An 18,851-nucleotide genomic window follows, 5' to 3' on the forward strand; every position below is an offset into this window, starting at 1 on the left:
ATTTATTTAGCCAATTAGAATCTGGAGAAGAAGAACAGCTGTTTGCGTGCGTGCGTGTGTGTGTGTGTGTGTGTGTGTGTGTGGGACGTTTGTCTGAAATTAAAGAGCCCAAAACTGGGATTTTATAACAGCGACATATGAAAGACCAGCGAGAACCAACCAGGACTGATTTAAATAAAAACATTGGATCACACACACACACACACACACACACTCACACTCTCACTCTCTTAGGGCTGTACCTATCAATTATTTCATAATCAAATATTCTATCAACTAGTCAGTTAATTGAGTAAGAGGATAAGAAACGTTTTTGTCTCATTAATAAATAGTCAAACAATAAAAACACAGATGTCTCAAAACGAGCTGCTCACTGGTTTCATTTTAGAAATGTTCCAATAATTAAACTGGTCTGACCTCAATATGAGCAAAAAGACTTCTGACAGTGTTTTATGCCCTGATGAGGCAGATCAGATTTGGTGTGTGTGTCTGTGTGTCTGTGTGTGTGTGGTGTCTGCGATGAAGACCGAGTTTGAGCACATTTCCCCTGTTTTAGCTTCACTTCACTGGCTGCCCATTTCTTTCTCTCAGGTCAGCTGATCAGCTGCTCCTGCATGTACCCAGGACTGGGTAAACTTAGAGGAGATCGGGCTGTAGCAGCTCCCAAACTGTGGAACGATCTCCCTTTAGAGATCAGACAGGCCTCTTCACTATCTGTTTTTAAGTCACTCCTGAAAACCCACCTCTTTACCCTGACCTTTGACACCATGTGAGATGTTGTTTTATATTTCTTTAGTTTTATTTTAGTTATTCATAGTTGAGTCTATACTGTTTTATCTTGTTTTCTTTTTAATATAGGGCTGTTTTAATTTTTATGTATTATGTGTTTTATTTATTTATTTATTTTTGCTGTTTTCTGTTATTCTATTGTTTTTAACTTATTTTCTGCACAGCACTTTGGTCCTGTGCTGGGTATTTTAAAGTGCTTTATAAATAAAATTGGATTGGAAGACCAGCGAGCGCGTCAGCTGCTGCTGCAAACTAACATCAACAACAGTTCAGTGTTTAAGCTCCCTCAGGTCAGCAGCTCAGAGTTTATTTGGCTTTTATTTGTATGTTTCAATATTAATCAAATTTAACTGAGACAGAAAAATGTTTCAGAGTAAACACAATGTGGTCCACCCCACGCCCCCCTTTAGACTCGCCCCTGTTCACTTCCATGTAAACCAGGGCGGCTGCCGGCAGCCTTCACTAAGCTGTCATTTAAACCTGTCAGACTGAGTTCAGTTCATCTGCGTACTTTAACACTCCTGGAGTTCAGATTGTTCTGTGTGCGACACAAACGGCAGTGGGCGGAGCTACAGAGTAGCTTCGATGAAGCTGCAGCCAGTAAAACCTCTGAGATGAGAGAGAGCCTTTATTTGTCAGTTGCAGTTGCCCACAACCGAGATGACAGACCTTGCCGACCGTACATACAATACACAAACATCACATTGGGGAGACAGGTCAGGCTAGGTAGCAAGGGAAAAAACAGTGAAATGTGTAACACAAAAGGATAATATGGGAATGCACAGACATCATCACACCATAACACAAAACACAGACAAGCAACATGGGAGAGTGTTCCAGTGTGTACAGCTGATCTGGGACCGCTGCAATCTTCGATCGCGCCTCCAGCTGATCCGCTGTCCACATCGGATGGGAGGTAAGCATGGGAGGAGGCGATGGTGGTGGTGATCACGGGACCAGCTGCTGTTCTCTCACCGTCTCGGTAACAGCGCCGCCTCTCCGCGGTGTGTAAATAGACTCCGCCTCCACGTTAAACTGTGCCAGCGTCATCATCGCTGCTTCTGTGTGCGTCATCCACTCGCTGCCCATAGATACGTTTGTACTGCAGGCCTGGCTTCAGTCGGTCAGTAAATGAAACGCAGCATTTCTGTTAAAGATTTTTTAATATTGAGTTATTCCAATCACTCGATGAATGGTTGCAGCGCCCCACACACACACACACACACACACACACACACACACACACACTCTCTCTCTGGTATCTTGGTGTGCTCCCATCAGGATGCCCTGGGTCAGTTCGTGAGTGCATTGTTGGCGCCAACTGTTGCGATTCTCCAAGTTTGTGTTGGGACTCAGAGTTTTGATGTGTGGAGCTCCCGAGTCTCTGGCCTGCTTCGAGCTCAGTTTCAGAGGTTGTTGAGTGATTGTTAATTCTAATTCCTGGAGTTTCCGTTACCCCTGTGTTTCTCGTGTCCCCTGTGTTTCTCGTGTCCCCTGTGTTTCTCGTGTCCCCTGTGTTTCTCGTGTCCCCTGTGTTTCTCGTGGTCCCTGTGTTTCTCGTGGTCCCTGTGTTTCTCGTGGTCCCTGTGTTTCTCGTGTCCCCTGTGTTTCTCGTGTCCCCTGTGTTTCTCGTGGTCCCTGTGTTTCTCGTGTCCCCTGTGTTTCTCGTGTCCCCTGTGTTTCTCGTGTCCCCTGTGTTTCTCGTGTCCCCTGTGTTTCTCGTGGTCCCCTGTGTTTCTCGTGGTCCCCTGTGTTTCTCGTGTCCCCTGTGTTTCTCGTGTCCCCTGTGTTTCTCGTGTCCCCTGTGTTTCTCGTGTCCCCTGTGTTTCTCGTGGTCCCCTGTGTTTCTCGTGGTCCCCTGTGTTTCTCGTGGTCCCTGTGTTTCTCGTGTCCCCTGTGTTTCTCGTGTCCCCTGTGTTTCTCGTGTCCCCTGTGTTTCTCGTGGTCCCCTGTGTTTCTCGTGGCCCCTGTGTTTCTCGTGGTCCCCTGTGTTTCTCGTGTCCCCTGTGTTTCTCGTGTCCCCTGTGTTTCTCGTGTCCCCTGTGTTTCTCGTGGTCCCCTGTGTTTCTCGTGGTCCCCTGTGTTTCTCGTGTCCCCTGTGTTTCTCGTGTCCCCTGTGTTTCTCGTGGTCCCTGTGCTTCTCGTGGTCCCTGTGTTTCTCGTGTCCCCTGTGTTTCTCGTGTCCCCTGTGTTTCTCGTGTCCCCTGTGTTTCTCGTGGTCCCTGTGTTTTGCCGTGTGGACCCTGGAGTCTGTGTGAGATTCCTGCCTCCCTGGTTTCTGCTTGTTTTTGAACAGCGTTCAGTGTTCAGGGCTCAGTGTTTGTTCCCGAGTCTGCAGGCTGCTGTTTGCTCGGGGCAGGCGTCCACAGGACCAAACCTGAAATCTGCTCATCCTGGGAGGAGCCACCGCTTCTGTTGGGGTGAGGAGGTGACAGCGGCTCCATCACCATGGAGTAAAGACGAGCAGGAGCTCAACAGCTGTGTGACGGGCGCTTGGGCTGCTGCGCTCTGTCACACGCTGCTGCGTGTTGGGTGAAGCTTGGTTCCACCTTTCGGCCGTCACCTGTGGTCCTCTCTGGGAGGGACTGACAGAGCGGCCCATAGGTGACCGGCAGGATGTCACAATCCACCAGGAGGAGATAACCTGCTCCTGTCGCTGCGAGGCAGCAGGAGAATGGGTGGATGCAGGTTAATGTGAGCAGTTTCAGCGAATGTTGGTGAAGAGACTGAGAGGAGAGCACATCCCCCACCGAGATCTTTCTTTGTCATTTTAAAAAGATCCGCATCAGCTCACAGATTCATCGGCTTCTCCGTCTCGCTCCAGCTCGCACCAACTTTCATCACATCCAACTGCCGGCGTTCTCCTAATCTTACTGACGGCGTGCAGTCTTATGATCTGAGGTCTGTTGGAGCTAACTGTAAAGGGTCCTACACACAATGGCTCCACCAATCAGCACGCTGAAGAAACGGGAACACAAACGCGTCCACGCTGCCAGAGTCACACAGCGAGGCGGCTCCTCGCAGGCAGCAGAGGCCTGTGATTGGACGGAGCTGCTTAAAGACCCGCTCTGCGTCTGTCGTGTTCCAGGTGAGGGTTAGTTGGTTTATGGGAGATGATGTTTCTGATAAACCTCCAAACAGACCAGGTCTGCGGGGCGCTGCCTGTGGATGCTGCAGACGGTCCATCTGTGTCTCAGGTTCTGGTGACATCCTGCTGTGTTCCTGCACACATCAGCTCTGGTGGTTGTAACGTTTCACTGCAGATCAACATGGCAGCTGTCCAAGCAGCCAGTCTCACAGCCTGCCCTCAGCTGGAAGAGGATCTGATTGCAGCGGGGGGGACAAATCGAAGGCCATAAAGTGAGAGGGTGGGGTGGGGGCGTGAATAAATGGAGGGCAGGAGTTAAAGGAGAAGCTGTGCTCAGCATGTTCAGTCTGTGACTGCAAGCAAGAGTCACATCTGTGATGAACAGCTCAGAAATCAGAGTTTCAGTCTGGAGCACCAACAATGTTTGTGGCTCCTCCCATCAGAGCGTGGAACAAACGCTGTGCTGATTCATGGAAGCCACAACGAGCCACTAAGTGCACTCGCGTCCATCTTTGCAGGGTGAGATGTGTCTGAAACCACAGAGCTCCAACTGTCCTGAATCTCTGCAGCACGATTGGCTCATTAACCTCCTGATTTGGTTGCCTATTAGCTTGTTAGTTGCAGGGGCGGGACATAGATAACCATTCAGGTGGAGAGAAGCTGATGATTTACCATCGATCTGTGACCCCGCCCTTACCTGAGGCCACAGACGACAGCAGAAACGAGGCGTGGGTTTAACAAATCGATTTTAGTTTGAATAACGTGATATCGATCGATTAAGTCCTGGATGGATTATTATTGGCAGAAACACCAGAATCTCAGCTTAAAGCTCACAAAACTATTTCAACAACCACCAAACAGCTAAAACAGTAAATGAGAGACGGTACAAACACGTGAACACAGAGCGTGGATCGTTCACCCGACGGCACAGACACGCCGTCGGGCTGAAAGCCGACAGCTCACAGATTCTGATGCTGCGGTTTCGTCACTCTGACCAAAACTGACTGAACCAGCAGCAAAAGAAGATCAAACTACTCTTCACGTTTGATAAACGTTGTATTTAATTCGCTCTGACTTCCTGCACAGCTCCTGCTATGTTGATTCATGGTTTCTTCCGTTTTTGATCGACTGCAGAATATTTTTAAGGTTTTCTGCTATAAAAAGCCCGGCCAGGAAAATCTGCTTCATGTTTTCCTGTTGCGATGCTTCCACCTCTGATGGATATGTACTGATTAATGATCAGAATTATAATATTTCTGGCTGCCCGGGGCAAAAAATCTAATCGAATCGGGACGTTCTGAATCATAACTGAGTAAGTTGTATAAACCAGTGATGATACTCAGCAGAAACGAGCTTCGTCTGGACGATGGCTCAGCTCTCAGCGATCGGCCGGGTGACCCAGCAGCTGTCGCCGTTTCCTGCTTGGTGTTCATTAAACACACCGTGTGATTGGTTTGGTAGGAGTTCTCTAAAAGTTCAGAGCGAGGCGGCTCAGAACGAAGTTCAGCAAAGTCAGGTTTTCTCTGTGTTAGCTGGTTTAATAAATGCTCAAACCCAGTGACAGATTCAGTGTCACCGCGGTGGTTACCAGCCGGGCTCTCAGCTTCAGGCTCTCGCTGCTGCTGTTGTTTCTGAGGTGATGGAGAGTAATGTCCCGCCCTCAGCGCAGACTCACAGAAAATACTTCAACTGTATCCTGCAAGTTTTGGAAGGATCCTTTGACACTGCGAGCTCAGGCAAAATGAGATATTAGTTTCATGTCTTCAGTAATCTGCATCACACCTGTACAGGTCACCTCTATGTTTACAAACTAATGTAGATCTTCTGGATCCTGTGACATCACAGAATTGAGTTTCCTGATGTTTTCACCACATCCAATCAGCTCTGTTTGTGTCCCCCACAGACACCGACTACATCAGTGAGGAGGAGAAGCACAGGGTGGAGCTGATGTTGGCCTTTCTCACCGAGGAGTCCAAGCAGGCTGCAGCCAGCACAGCTGTAAGTACACCTGCACCTGTCACACCTGTAAGCGCACCTGTTGTGTCCTAACAATGTAAAAAACATGGACGTAGCCGGAGCGATGTGACCCGTCGCTCACAGACCTGGTTATGGTTCTGCATCCACAGACTTCATGAGAGCCTCACACAGGCTCAGGTACCTGCTGTTACTGATATGTAACAGCAGCCCTTAGGGCGGGGTCATATCATACCGTTCACGGTAACACCGGTATAATGTTGGGCAACGATAAGAAAATGAAATATGGCGATAGAATATGGGTAAAACGCGCATGCGCAGTGCCTTTGTTTACATACGCACATGGCGGAAAAAGCATGGCAGCGACGGAGAATGAGGAGGGCGAAAGCGAATCGTTGAATGAAACAGATGAACCAGAACTGGTTTGTAAAAATGCTGCAGCTTCAGTGGTGTGGAACTGGTTTAGCTTTCGTCCGTCAGATACACAACAAAGCACTATTTTTGGTAGAGCATGCTAGCGGGCCGTCGTTATTACCGTGTTTTTTGGAAAATACGGCACACTTAAAATCACTCCTTTGATTTTTCTGAAAATCGACAGTGCCCCTTATAATCCCGTGTGCCTTATGTATGAACTCTGGTTGTGTTTACTGACCTCGAAACGATTTTATGTGCTACACGGCGCTCGAAAATCCGTCAAATGTTTTAGTACGACTTTGCTAAGCTACGAAGCCGCACCGCTTGATGGATTGTCGGAGCATTACGGCTATCGTAGGCAGGAGCCTCGCGGAGTGATACGTACTGTGCTTCAACATAATATTACCGTACTGTGTGTGTATAACCTCTTTTTAAGTTTTGTGGATATTATACATGGTTATGCTGAGGATATGTCGGCCACTCGAATGCCTTTTGGTTAAACTGTCAGCGAGGAATTTACATTTGCATTGTTAAATTTTTATATAACTTTAATGAACATAAAAAAACAGCTGCTTGTTTAAGTGAAAATACACTGAAGGTTTGTTTGCACTAATAAAGTTGTGGAGTTGTAAAGTATTTTGTCTAGTGTCAATTATATCGTCAATTATATGGTTATCGCAAATTTTCAAATGTATATCGTGATAAATATTTTTGGTCATATCGCCCTGCTCTAGCAGCCCTATTATTGGTCACATGATTCATTAAAAATGCCCCAACACCGCGCACACAGTGCAGTTCAGGTGAAGCTAGCAGACAGCTAGCAGCTACAGCCGCCTGGGTCACCATCCACCTGTTAGTCACAGAGGCCACGCCCCTAAAAAACTTTAAATTGGTGAGCTCTAAAAAGGATTTAGTCGTTCAGGAAGTGAATTCTGTCCAATGTGGAGCTGCTGACAGCGGCGACACCACGAAGCAGCTTCTTCTTCTTCTGTTGCTATTAAGGTGGAGTTCTGGCAAATGCATGGGCTCGTCCTTTTATAGCGCCTTCATACTCAGCCTGAGCACTCAAAGCACTTTCTGCACCACCCACACACCCACTCACAGAGCTTCCATCTATGCCTAAGTGCTGTCTAACACACACACACACACACACACAGATGGACATTGGGAGGAACTCGGGGTTCAGTGTCTGTGTTTATTGCTGCTGGTTCTGGGACGTGCACAGTCTTCATGTTTGCATAAAGCAGACGCAGTAAACTGTTAGTAGAGACGTTGTGTTTGAGACGTTAGTATTTATTTATAGCTGCTGAGACTCTTTAAACCTGCTGATTCTGCGCTCACAGGAAAACGCCGCTGCCCGTGTGAGGGCTAAACTAAACCTGAACACAACAGAAGGACCTCACTGATCAATATATAATTAGTCTGTAATTAATAAGTGATGAAGCTGACCTGACCATAGCAGATTAAAAAGTTAAAGTTTGGAAAAACGTGATTGTGAGAGAAAGCCATTTCCTGCGAGGTGTCTGTTCGTCCTGCTCGCCGTCTCCACGGCGAAACCCGATCCTCGACTCTCCCCGTTGTCTCCACCGCAGAGCTCGGCCGGCTGAAGTGGAGGATTTATTATTGATAAAGGAGGAGAAGCGCTGCGTGTAAATCACTTTCCTGCAAAGTCATGCTCAGAGAACCGGAAATGAAATAAGAGCCAAAATATTATTAGAAGCTGGTAATGAAAGCACAGCGTTCAGTCAGCCTTCAAAGACAGAGATACTGAGGACGTGAAAAATGGAAAAGAAAGCAGAGTTTAAGTGCCGCCTGAGGTGGATTTCCACAAACCCACTAATGGCTCTCTGCTCTCGTTCAGCTGCGAGTAGGAAATGACTTTTGCTAATGTGAAGTTATGCTGCTTGTTTGGAAAGTGTTCCTCAGTCCAGACACGCCGACAAATGTTAAGTGGTTTCAAGCTGCATCGTGTTTTTCACACAAAGCCTCGAGAAGTACACTCGTCTCCCAACAACACACACCTGAGAGCTTCAGATGATATCTGATTACACACACACACACACACACACACACACACACACGACAGATCATTTACAAACCCAGCTCGGTCTGGCAGACGAGGCTAAACACTGTGTGAATATACAGCTGTGCCCAGATGTTTATATACACTCATCAGCAGCATGAATGTCGGGCTTTAATTGTTCTGTTTCCAGGGTGATTGATTGTACAGCGACTTTAAAAAACAAGCTTGACATTGTTTGTATTTACCTACAACGCTTTACTAAGGGGTGCTGAAGATGCTGCAGTCTTTCCACTGGACGAGGTCTGTTATGGGGATTGATTACTGCTGAAAGTTCCTTTTGACGGCACAAAAAGGATTTGTTTGGCAGCATTCATCGGACTGACCGATACTTGGAACAGTGGGAAAGTCCAAGGAACTCAGTGAAGATCTAAGAATCAAACCTGTAGGTTTACAGGAGCTGGGAACGTGTCGGCTCATCTGCAGAGACACGATCATCATTTCAGACAGCTGTACGTGAGTTTATCCAGATGTGCCGTCACATCGTAACCAGCTTCCCCGTGACGAGAGGAAATTGGTTAGGATGTTCAGGAACAATCGAGGAATAACCGAGACTCAAACCTGCCACGAAGCTTCCACGGTGAAGCCAGTTTTACATCTGAGAGAGCGCCGACCAAGAAAGAAGAGGCTGCCCACGTGGACGAGCCAGAGGCAGAAGAGGCGTGGCTCGGGGTAAAGTGAGACTGTGTGAAAACTCTCTGACGCTCCCGTTTCAACAGCAGAGGGTCTCCGGGCAGACCATCGCCGTCTTCGTTCTGGAGCAAGGCTACAAACCGCTGCTGTGTTTGGTTTCTATGTGCCCGCTTCAGTTCCTGTTAAACTCACAGGTCACGCTCGAGCCAGACACGAAGAAGTAACCGAAGCATTTTACACCAAATGTTTCTGAGAAATTCGAGATGAGCCGACCCAGAAAAACCTTTTCAAGATTTATGTAACCACAACTTTGTGTGATCGTTTAAACATTTATTAGGAGAACTACAAGTTCTTCTATTTTTAAAGACTGGATGTTTGAAGCATCTTATTCTGGGAACAGTGGGAGCGAGGCAGGTGTGGTTCCAGTTATTCACTGAGGACCAGACTAAACGCATGAATTAGGACACGATAACAGAAAAGCTTCGATCGAAAGTTGTTCATGTGATCTGCAAACAGTTCCCACGTCTGTGACGCAGCCTCTCGGTTTATCAGCGCGAGCACACTCTGTACAGGTACGGCCGCTGGGTCTCCGCCTCCTTCTGTTGGGGCGGGGCTACTTTCCACTATAAACACGCCCCTTTCACACAGTTGCAGAGTGGCGCTTTCTTCAGAAACACTGTGACTTGGATCGTTAGCCTCAGGTTACTGTGTTTGCTGTCTGATCACAGCTCACTGAGGCCTGTTGTCATTTGGTGTGTCAATAAAGCTGAATGAGACATTCATTCGCTGTCAAACTTAAACGTGTTTGCGTCAGTTTACACTGAGAAGCACCAAAACAGAAAAATCACATTGTAGCACCCAGGCTTCCTCGTACACTCAGATGTGGAGGTTCTGACTCTGGTAGTTTTTCATTTATTGTGTTGTTTGTGGAAACTTAATATTCTCATTTAGATTTCTTTAAACTCTGGTGTTGTGCGTCCTGTCATTTCTCTCTGTTTTGCATAAGAAGACTTTTTTCTTTGTGCAGGTTTTACGGAGGTGTTTCAAAGCTTTGGACATTTTCAGTCCTCGAGTGCCGTTTCAAGCTAAAGTGTGTTAGACCTGTGTTAACTGGATAGCTGGGCTCTCTGCCACTTTGTCCTGCCTTCCTCTATTCACGCACCGCTCTCTCAGATGGCCCCGCCCCTCCCTGAGCTGTCGCCAAAGTGCTTGCTCGTAAGCGGTCATCTGATTGTTGGGGTTTCTCTGTTGGGTCTTGATAATATAAAGCACTTTGAGGCGACTGTGATTTGGCGCTATATAAATAAAACTGTATGGAATTGAACGTTGCAGTTTTTCCTGCACGCTGTGTAATTCTGCAGGAATTTATTAGCATCACAGCTGAGCTTATCGAGCGGGATTACCCAGGTGCAGGGAGGGCGGGCCTGTCACAGCACCATCTCTGCAACCTCCTCACAAAGAGTTACGTCTGTGGAATATGGTGCTTATCTCCGTGGTGATGCAGGTAGTTATTAGGTCAAAGGTCAAACCTTCATGGCTGATCGTTTTTCTGTGACTTTCAGTCTGGAGTATGGAGCCTGTAAAACAGGAAACGAGCAAAGCACCAGTCAGCGTTTTTGCTTTCGGCGCCGACTTCCTGACACTTTGAAGCGTCTGCGGCAGATTCATCAGAGCACGTCTGGAATAAGTGGAAAATCAGTCATCGCTGAGACAGGACATTATTTTCATTATTACGACACGCTGCGTGAGATAAAACATGCACGCCGTCCATTTTTGTCCCCATGCGTCATCGGGGTCGTGCATGGTTTGGTCTGAGTGGACCTGAGTTTCCACAGAGAGGTGGGTTGGCACACTGCTGCTGGCTCTCTGATACTCACACCTAAATCTTTGCAGCCGGAAGCAGCGATCGTTCTTTTCTTCTCTCGCGCGTCTTTAATGGCAGTGGAAACTTTGCCACGTGTCATAATGGATGCTGACTTTCCAGGTTTCAGAAAGCCTCGGTCGCAGAGACGGGCCTGACCCCAGCACGGCCCTGCAGACGCCACTTTCAGCTGCCCGTGTGAGATTAAATCATCAGGCTGTTTGAAAAGCTGTCAGGGCGGTTAGCTGCTGCTGTCCATCGATCGTTAAAGCTCACACTCGTCTCCACACACACACACACACACACACACACACACACACACACACACACACACACACTGTTGACTGCTTTCTCTGTGTTTGCTGATGTTTGCCAGGACAGCACACAGGATGTCACAGCAACCAGCTCCATAGAGATGGGTGTTAAAGCTCCAGTGATTATCCTCTGAATGGAGGCTGTGTGTGTGTGTGTGTGTGTATGTGTGCGTGTTAAATCTGCAGTGTTTTACAGCTGAGAGCTGCTCAGGTTTGGACTTGATGTTCCGTCTGGTCGGTTTCGTCGTCACAGCGTGATGATGGTGTTTGATGTTGGTCTGTGAGAGGTCGTCACCCTGAACTGTGACTCACATGTAAAAAACACTGAAGAGTAAAATAAGCCAGTGAGTAAAAACCAGAGTGGGACGTGTTCAGTTTGAATCTTGACCAGTTTGATCAGGTGGGTCAGGACCAGTTTCTACCTGACTGTGAGTCACATGATTGTATTACATTATTGTTTTCTGACTTTTGAAAGGCTGATGCTGACAAATGCAACCAGTGACGCCCTAAAGAAAGCAAATAACAGTAAAACTCACTGATATTTGACGGTTTGTAGCCTTTGATGGTTTGATGCTAACTATAACGTTATATCGTACGTATACAAACGTAAAGGAAACAAGGGAACAGCCGGGCTAACTGAAGCTAAACTCGTCTACAGTTTAGAGGAACCGTGTTTTCTCTGTGTTGTGTTAAAGTGTTGGATGTTGCAGTTTTAACACCAAAGTGTTTCAGAACCTTCAACAGGTCGTGTATTACAGTGCTTGCTCAAAAGCACCACCAGAGGGCAGTAGAGGTGGGAATCACCATACATCCCACGATACGATATTATCACAATACTTAATGCACGATACGATATTATTGCAATTTTTAAAAGTATTTTGCGATATTCAGATTCTGTACATAAAGGTAAACTTTATCAATATTCATTTTATCTAATAACAAAGTCTCACACTCAGTCTTTCTCTCATTTCAGTCAGTTTTATTGTTGACAAACTGAACGGTTTGTATTACAGTCTAGTCCAACTTAACTGAATGCAACCATCTGGTACAATTATAGCTATTCTGAACTATGCAATTTATGAAAACTATGCAGCCCCTTCAGCAACTGAAGAATTTGAAAGTAAATTAAAACAAAATATAATTTTACATTAAATAAAAAAGTTTTAAACTTAATTAAAATAAAACATGTCTTAAATTAAAATAAGTAAACTGTCATGTTTATTGCTGCCATAAAAAAAGTTAAACACATTTGGACAGTGAAGGAATGTCAGGATTCTTGCTCAGAAAAAGGAGCTGATCAACATGCTCTGAAGTCATGTTGTAAGAAAATATCGATTTCTGCTGTCCCTGTATCGATACATTATTAGCAAACAAAATATCACGATACTACACAGTATCGATTTTTTCCCCCACCCCTAGAGGGCAGCCAGGTGAACGATGAGCAACATGAACCAACAGTGTTCACGGTGCTTTCTTCATCCTTCTGTATTTGTCACCAAGTTATCTTCAAACAGTGAATAATGAGACACTTTGGGAAAAACTTGATGATTTTAGGACTACATCATGTTGTTTATGTACAGTACAGCTGCACTGAGTACTTTTAGCAGGACCTCTGTAATGGAGTAGTTTGCAGTGCAGTACTTCAGTTTGAATAAAGGAGGTGAAAATAAGCCAGCTAAAATCTTCTTGTGGTTTCTGTGTTTTCACCGACTGCAGACGAGCCTTCATCGCGACTCCGTCTGTGACGATCGCGTCCTTTCAAAGTAAAATAAGACTTTAAACAGTAAGTCTGTGTCTGTACTTGGAGCTGAGCTTTGTAGGAAACTTTATTTAAAAATGTTGATGATCAGTACATTATAATTTAACACAAACTAACAACGACACATCCTGGTGTTTGTGTGTGGAGCTGGTATTCAGAGCGCGATGAGACGTGTCGTCCGTCTTTCAGGTTCTTTGGTCTCTGGTGTCCCGGTTTAATTAATGCAGGTTTGGTGAGGACGCTTCTTTGTGAGAAACGGGGTCGTGAAGCTGTGTCATGAAGTCTTCTATCAGAGGCTTAAAGTCTGACAATCCGATCAGCCCGACATCCTGTCTGCGTTTATATTTACACGTCAGCCAGCTCGCCGTTACAACCGCCGATCCTGATTGGTGGAGCAGCGTCAGAGGAATAACAAGGATTTCATATTCTGCTCACAGGAATTCATTTTCACGTTTCCTCACCGCCTTCACGCGCCACTGGCTGACTGAACTTTGACCTTTCCAGCAGAGACGCCGTGTGTTTCGCTTTGCATGAGGCGCTCATCGATGGCAGGGTTAAAGCCTGATTGTTCTGCTTCTGAACCGCTGACGCGTGATATTGGCTTTGACTTTTCAAAGGACCCTTCATAAAGGTGTCCTCTTCCTCACCTCTACGTTCTTCTTCTGTGGTTACAAACTGGGGACAGAGACCAGCTCTCATCAGTAGACTTGTAGTCAAGACCGCCTGAACCAAGACAGACCGAGTCAAGACCGAGACGACGTCGAGACGAGACCGAGACAAAAGTCTTTAAACTGCAGCCAGATGCTGCTTCGTTTACGGGTGTCGGGCATATTTATGTGTTTTTGCTTTCGCACAGCCCTCCTCACCGCTGTCTACTGTCTCACTCACTGAGAGGACAGACGCACGCTCCACTTGACTGTCGCGTCTCTCACCCTCTCTGTTTTTCACATAATGATATGATCCTATATCCTCGCACGTGATTGGCCACAATATGGAGGGATTGGAGCATAGCTGAGCCACTGTGTGAGAGCTGAGCAGCCAAAGGAAATTAAGTGAGGAGCCGGCTCTCGCTCAATGGGAGTCGACTCTTCTGATTCACTACAAAGCACTCTGTAAGCACGGCTCTTACAGCTGATGCTTTTGAAATGACACATTATCGAACGTTACGTTGTGTGTCATGGATACTGTTGACCACATGTCGATCTGAGACAGCAAGACTGAGACCATGTAAAAGTGGTCTCGAGACCAAGACTGGCACTCGAGACATCCAACTCTATGTTTAAGGTGCGTTTAAACACGTGACCTTTGAACTTAATTTTCAAAAAGCGGGCACCACTACCTCGGTACGCTCGTGGTCTGTTTAATGTTGTGATGATGAAACTGTGACTGTACCTGAGCAGCCAATCAGCACTGGGGATCAGTCAGAGAGCAGATTAATGCTGAGGACAGGATGCCACTGACAGCGTGACTGCAGTTACACGTCACAGGGCTGTTTTCTGCGTACAGGTGCATCACCTGCAGATCTCAGGTCACTGAAATCACACAGGTGTTAAACCTTAAATCAGAGCTGCAGTCGTTTTAACTAAATACTACAATAGTTTTGGTTTGTGTGTCTTTGTTTTGCTGTATTTTTGTTCTGTGCTGTGTTAAGTTTACATCAGTGGAGGTAAAAGCTCTGAACGCGCTCGTGCTCCATGCTGGCACCGCCCCTTTAGATGAAGCCTTCAGTTCAGCTGTGGTGAGAAAAGCTTCAGACTCTGTTGTGTGGTTGAGTATTGGCATCGAGCTGATGACCTCGGGGTCTGAGGCCAAAACCTCCGACAGAACCAGGCTCAGGGAGGGGCGGGGCCATCTGCTGTGATTGGTTGGGGTGAGGGAAGGAAGACAGGATAAAGACATGCTGTGGAAGAGAGACAGAGATTAATAACAGGTATGATTCAGTGCAGAGAGGTCTATTAACACATAGTGAGTGAAGAAGAAACACCCAGTGCATCATGGGAATCCCCCGGCAGCATACGTCTATTGCAGCATAACTAAGGGAGGATTCAGGGTCACCTGGTCCAGCCCTAACTATATGCTTTAGCAAAAAGGAAAGTTTGAAGCCTAATCTTAAAAGTAGAGATAGTGTCTGTCTCCTGAATCCAAACTGGAAGCTGGTTCCACAGAAGAGGGGCCTGAAAACTGAAGGCTCTCCCTCCCATTCTACTTTTAAATACTCTAGGAACAACAAGTAAGCCTGCAGTGTGAGAGCGAAGTGCTCTAATAGGGTGATATGGTACTACAAGGTCATTAAGATAAGATGGGGCCTGATTATTTAAGACCTTGTATGTGAGGAGCAGGATTTTGAATTCTGGATTTAACAGGAAGCCAATGAAGGGAAGCCAATACAGGAGAAATCTGCTCTCTCTTTCTAGTCCCTGTCAGGACTCTTGCTGCAGCATTTTGGATTAACTGAAGGCTTTTCAGGGAGTTTTTAGGACTTCCTGATAATAATGAATTACAGTAGTCCAGCCTGGAAGTAATAAATGCATGAACTAGTTTTTCAGCGTCACTCTGAGACAGGATATTTCTAAGTTTAGAGATGTTGCACAAATGGAAGAAAGCAGTCTTACATATTTGTTTAATATGTGCCTTGAAGGACATGTCCTGGTCAAAAATGACTCCAAGGTTCCTCACAGTGTTACTGGAGGCCAAGGTAATGCCATCCAGAGTAAGGATCTGGTTAGATTTCTTCCTTGTGAGTCGGTTGAGCATCAGAAACTGGACGGGTGAGTGTTTGTGTCCCAGCTTCTTCATAAGAGCCTGAAGATTATACTTCATCTTTTCTTATTCGTCTTAATTTTTGACATTTTTAATTTTCTTAAATTAGTTTTGAAAAAAGTTGTTTTGTGGATTAGCTGAACACTTTCTGCTCTCCGTCCTTTCATCGATGGGATAATGAAACCCAAACACTCAGTGACGTCTGAGCGGATGATCACGTGCTGCCTTTGCTCTCCGTTGATGAAGTCATGATTGCTCCTCATCATTAGCGTCCTCTGTCATCTGTCCCTCGCTCGCTCTGTGGATGCTTGCCTGTCTCTCCTCCTCCCGCCCCCACACTTCTTTGTTTTTGCCCCATTTTCTCCTCCTCTGGTATTTTGGACTCTCGGTCCACTGATGACATCGGCCGTCCTCCTGTGGGCCTCGCTGCCCTCAGACCGTCTGCCGTCAGGACTCAGATTTGCACACATGCAGCCTGCAGGCCACATCAAAGCTGCCCCACACACACACACACCGCGTCTCTGAGTTTCCTGTGACAGATTGTGGTATTTATTTTATTTGCTCGCTACTCAGCGTCTGTGACCCGACAGCTGCTCGATGGTTGTCTGCAGAAAGCTTTAAGTTTCTGTTTTCCTGCAAGGACGGCACGGCTGCAGATGCCTGCAGAGCGCGGTTTACACATCCAAATATCGATCTGATACCAACGCTGGTGTTGGCAGTTCGGGTCCTATCACACAGCAGTCGTCTGAGAGTGTTAGAAAAACCAGTCACAGCCAAACATCTGAATTGTAAGTTGCTAAAAATCAGGTGATCACCTCTGTCGTCTGATGGAGTCGCCGAGGAGACGTCGCTCTGCTAACCTAAACTCTCGCTGCTTCGAGCTTGCAGACGATGATGGTGTCTGCGGGTCGGTCTGCAGAGTGTGGAAAGGAGATTTTCACTTCCTGTGATGTGACTGTAACACATCGGTGCAGCTAAATTCAGCATGATTAACAATAGTTTGAGGAAATTATGTTTTTAGAGACAATGTTAGTGATACATTTATTCCCAGAGGCTCGGCTCAGCTCTTTATTAAAGATGGAGCTGCCAGGCAGGAAGTCAGAGGAGGACCTCAGAGGAGGACCTCAGAGAAGGTTCGTGTGGAGGTGGACGTGCAGAGGAGGCTGCTGGGATGGAGGCAGATGATCCTCTGTGGCGCCCCCTAAAGGCAGCAGCTGGAAGATGAAGAACTCTGCGGTCGTTTGTGTATCTTTGTGTTGGTTTGTGTGTCTGAGCTTCATGCTGTCGGCTGTGCAGACACGCGTGTTTGAACCGTCCTCGCTCCACTGTAAAAAGTTTGTGTATGTGTGTCAAATTACTTACATACAGAATACATCTGCACTGTCTCACGGGGCCAGCGGGGGGTGCTGCAGCGCCCTCTGCACCGCCACACTCTCGGCTGTAATGTCGGACATTTTCACGCTTCTGTTTACGACATTAGAAAGGTTCTGATGAGGTCAGAGGTCGAGTCCACTGCCCTCTCTCATGGACATAAACAAAACCACTGGCGTGGAGGACGTTTCAAACATTGTGGCGTGGCCAACACAAGGCCGCGGACTCAGTCCTAACAATGACTTTTTCATCAGTCACCATCTGATCGCTCCTGCTCCTCGTGTCTCCCCTTCTCCTCCATCACCTCCACGCTCCTTCAGCAGCATGCCATCATTTGTCTGTGAGTCAGTGTTGAGCCACAGGGGAGCTTTGCTGTGTAACACACACACACACACACACACACACACACTCAGAGAGGTCATTACATTAACTTTCACACACATGCAGGTCTTCATGCTAATATTGAATGATTAATGTCCTTTTTTAGTCCTCACAGTGTGACTGTGTAAACAGATCTATGTCCCCAAAACATCAGCAACACACACACACACACACACACACACACACACACACACACACACACACACACACGATGTGTGCCAAATGTGGACGGACATGATATAACAGATTTTTAAAAACAGAACAAAATCCGTCACAGCATATTGAAAGAGGATGTGAGGTCAAAGCACTTTTTGAGATGTTCTTTATCAAGTTTAATGTACCTACAATCAACTCAGAAAAAGTAGAACAACTCAAAAAACCCATAACTATACAAGAGATACAGTAAGCAATAAATAATTTGCAAAACTCCAAGGCTCCTGGACCAGACGGTTACACTTCGGAATTTTACAAGGCCTTCAAAGACCATTTCTCACCTCTGTTACTAGAAGTATATAATGAGGCGCTGGACAAAAAAACCCTACCCCCGACTCTATATCAGGCAAGCATCTCTGTGATCTATAAAAAAGAAAAAGACCCTTTAGACCTGGCTTCATATAGACCGATCAGTTTAATTAATGTAGATAATAAGATATTTGCAAAGATTTTAGCAACACGCCTGGAAACAGTTCTGCCAAAAATTATATCTCAGGACCAAACAGGATTTATTAAAGACAGGCAGTTGTTTTTTAATATTAGGAGACTGCTAAACATTATCTATACGCAAGACAAGCATAATCCAAACCCTGATATTTTACTTTCTTTGGATGCGGAGAAGGCCTTTGACAGGGTGGAGTGGGATTATCTCTTCTCGACCCTGTCGAGGTTCGGATTTGGCCCTAAATTTATTTCTCTGGTTAAACTACTATACATCCAACCAAAAGTGTCGGTACAAACAAACAATGTCCACTCCGACTATTTCGATCTGAATCGCTCAACAAGGCAAGGCTGTCCTCTCTCACCTCTGCTTTTTGCATTAGCTATTGAACCTTTAGCTCTTCTACTGCGCTCAACAGAAGAATATACGGGGATTAGATGGGAAAAGCAGAACATAAAGTCTCGCTTTATGCAGATGATTTACTACTGTATCTCTCTAACCCTGCAAAATCAGTCCCAGTCATCATGGAGATTTTGCAAAACTTTGGAGAAGTGTCAGGGTACAAACTGAATTTATCCAAAGGTGTGCTGTTCCCAGTCAACTCTAAAGGAACTCTAAATCATATGATGAAACCAAAAATAACATAGACAAATGGATTAATCTACCAATTTCACTAGCAGGAAGGATAAACATTGTTAGAATGAATATTCTTCCCAAATTCTTATTTTTATTTCAGTGTATCCCTATTGTGATTAAATAAGCCTTTTTTAAT

General features: G+C 46.1%; 2 protein-coding genes across 5 annotated transcripts in view; one reads left to right on the forward strand and one right to left on the reverse strand.

The window, feature by feature from the left end:
• Nucleotides 1-18,851, forward strand: part of LOC134627322 (E3 ubiquitin-protein ligase RNF123) — a 98,260-nt gene that overhangs the window by 68,643 nt on the left and 10,766 nt on the right. For all 3 annotated transcript variants that reach the window (XM_063473291.1, XM_063473290.1, XM_063473292.1), the window contains one exon: nt 5,781-5,875. In XM_063473291.1, coding sequence (XP_063329361.1) covers nt 5,781-5,875 — 95 coding nt within the window. The remainder of the gene's footprint in view (nt 1-5,780; nt 5,876-18,851) is intronic.
• nicn1 (nicolin 1) overlaps nt 1-18,851 on the reverse strand; it is a 581,340-nt gene that overhangs the window by 13,064 nt on the left and 549,425 nt on the right. The window contains exon 8 of one of the 2 annotated variants that reach the window (XM_063473301.1): nt 2,011-2,038. The exons of the other annotated variant lie outside the window; for it this stretch is intronic. The gene's annotated coding sequence lies outside the window, so the exon portion shown is untranslated. Of the gene's footprint in view, nt 1-2,010; nt 2,039-18,851 lie in introns of those variants that run through there. 2 annotated transcript variants of the gene reach the window in all.

Source organism: Pelmatolapia mariae, linkage group LG5, assembly GCF_036321145.2.
Source record: "Pelmatolapia mariae isolate MD_Pm_ZW linkage group LG5, Pm_UMD_F_2, whole genome shotgun sequence".
Taxonomy (NCBI): domain Eukaryota; kingdom Metazoa; phylum Chordata; class Actinopteri; order Cichliformes; family Cichlidae; genus Pelmatolapia; species Pelmatolapia mariae.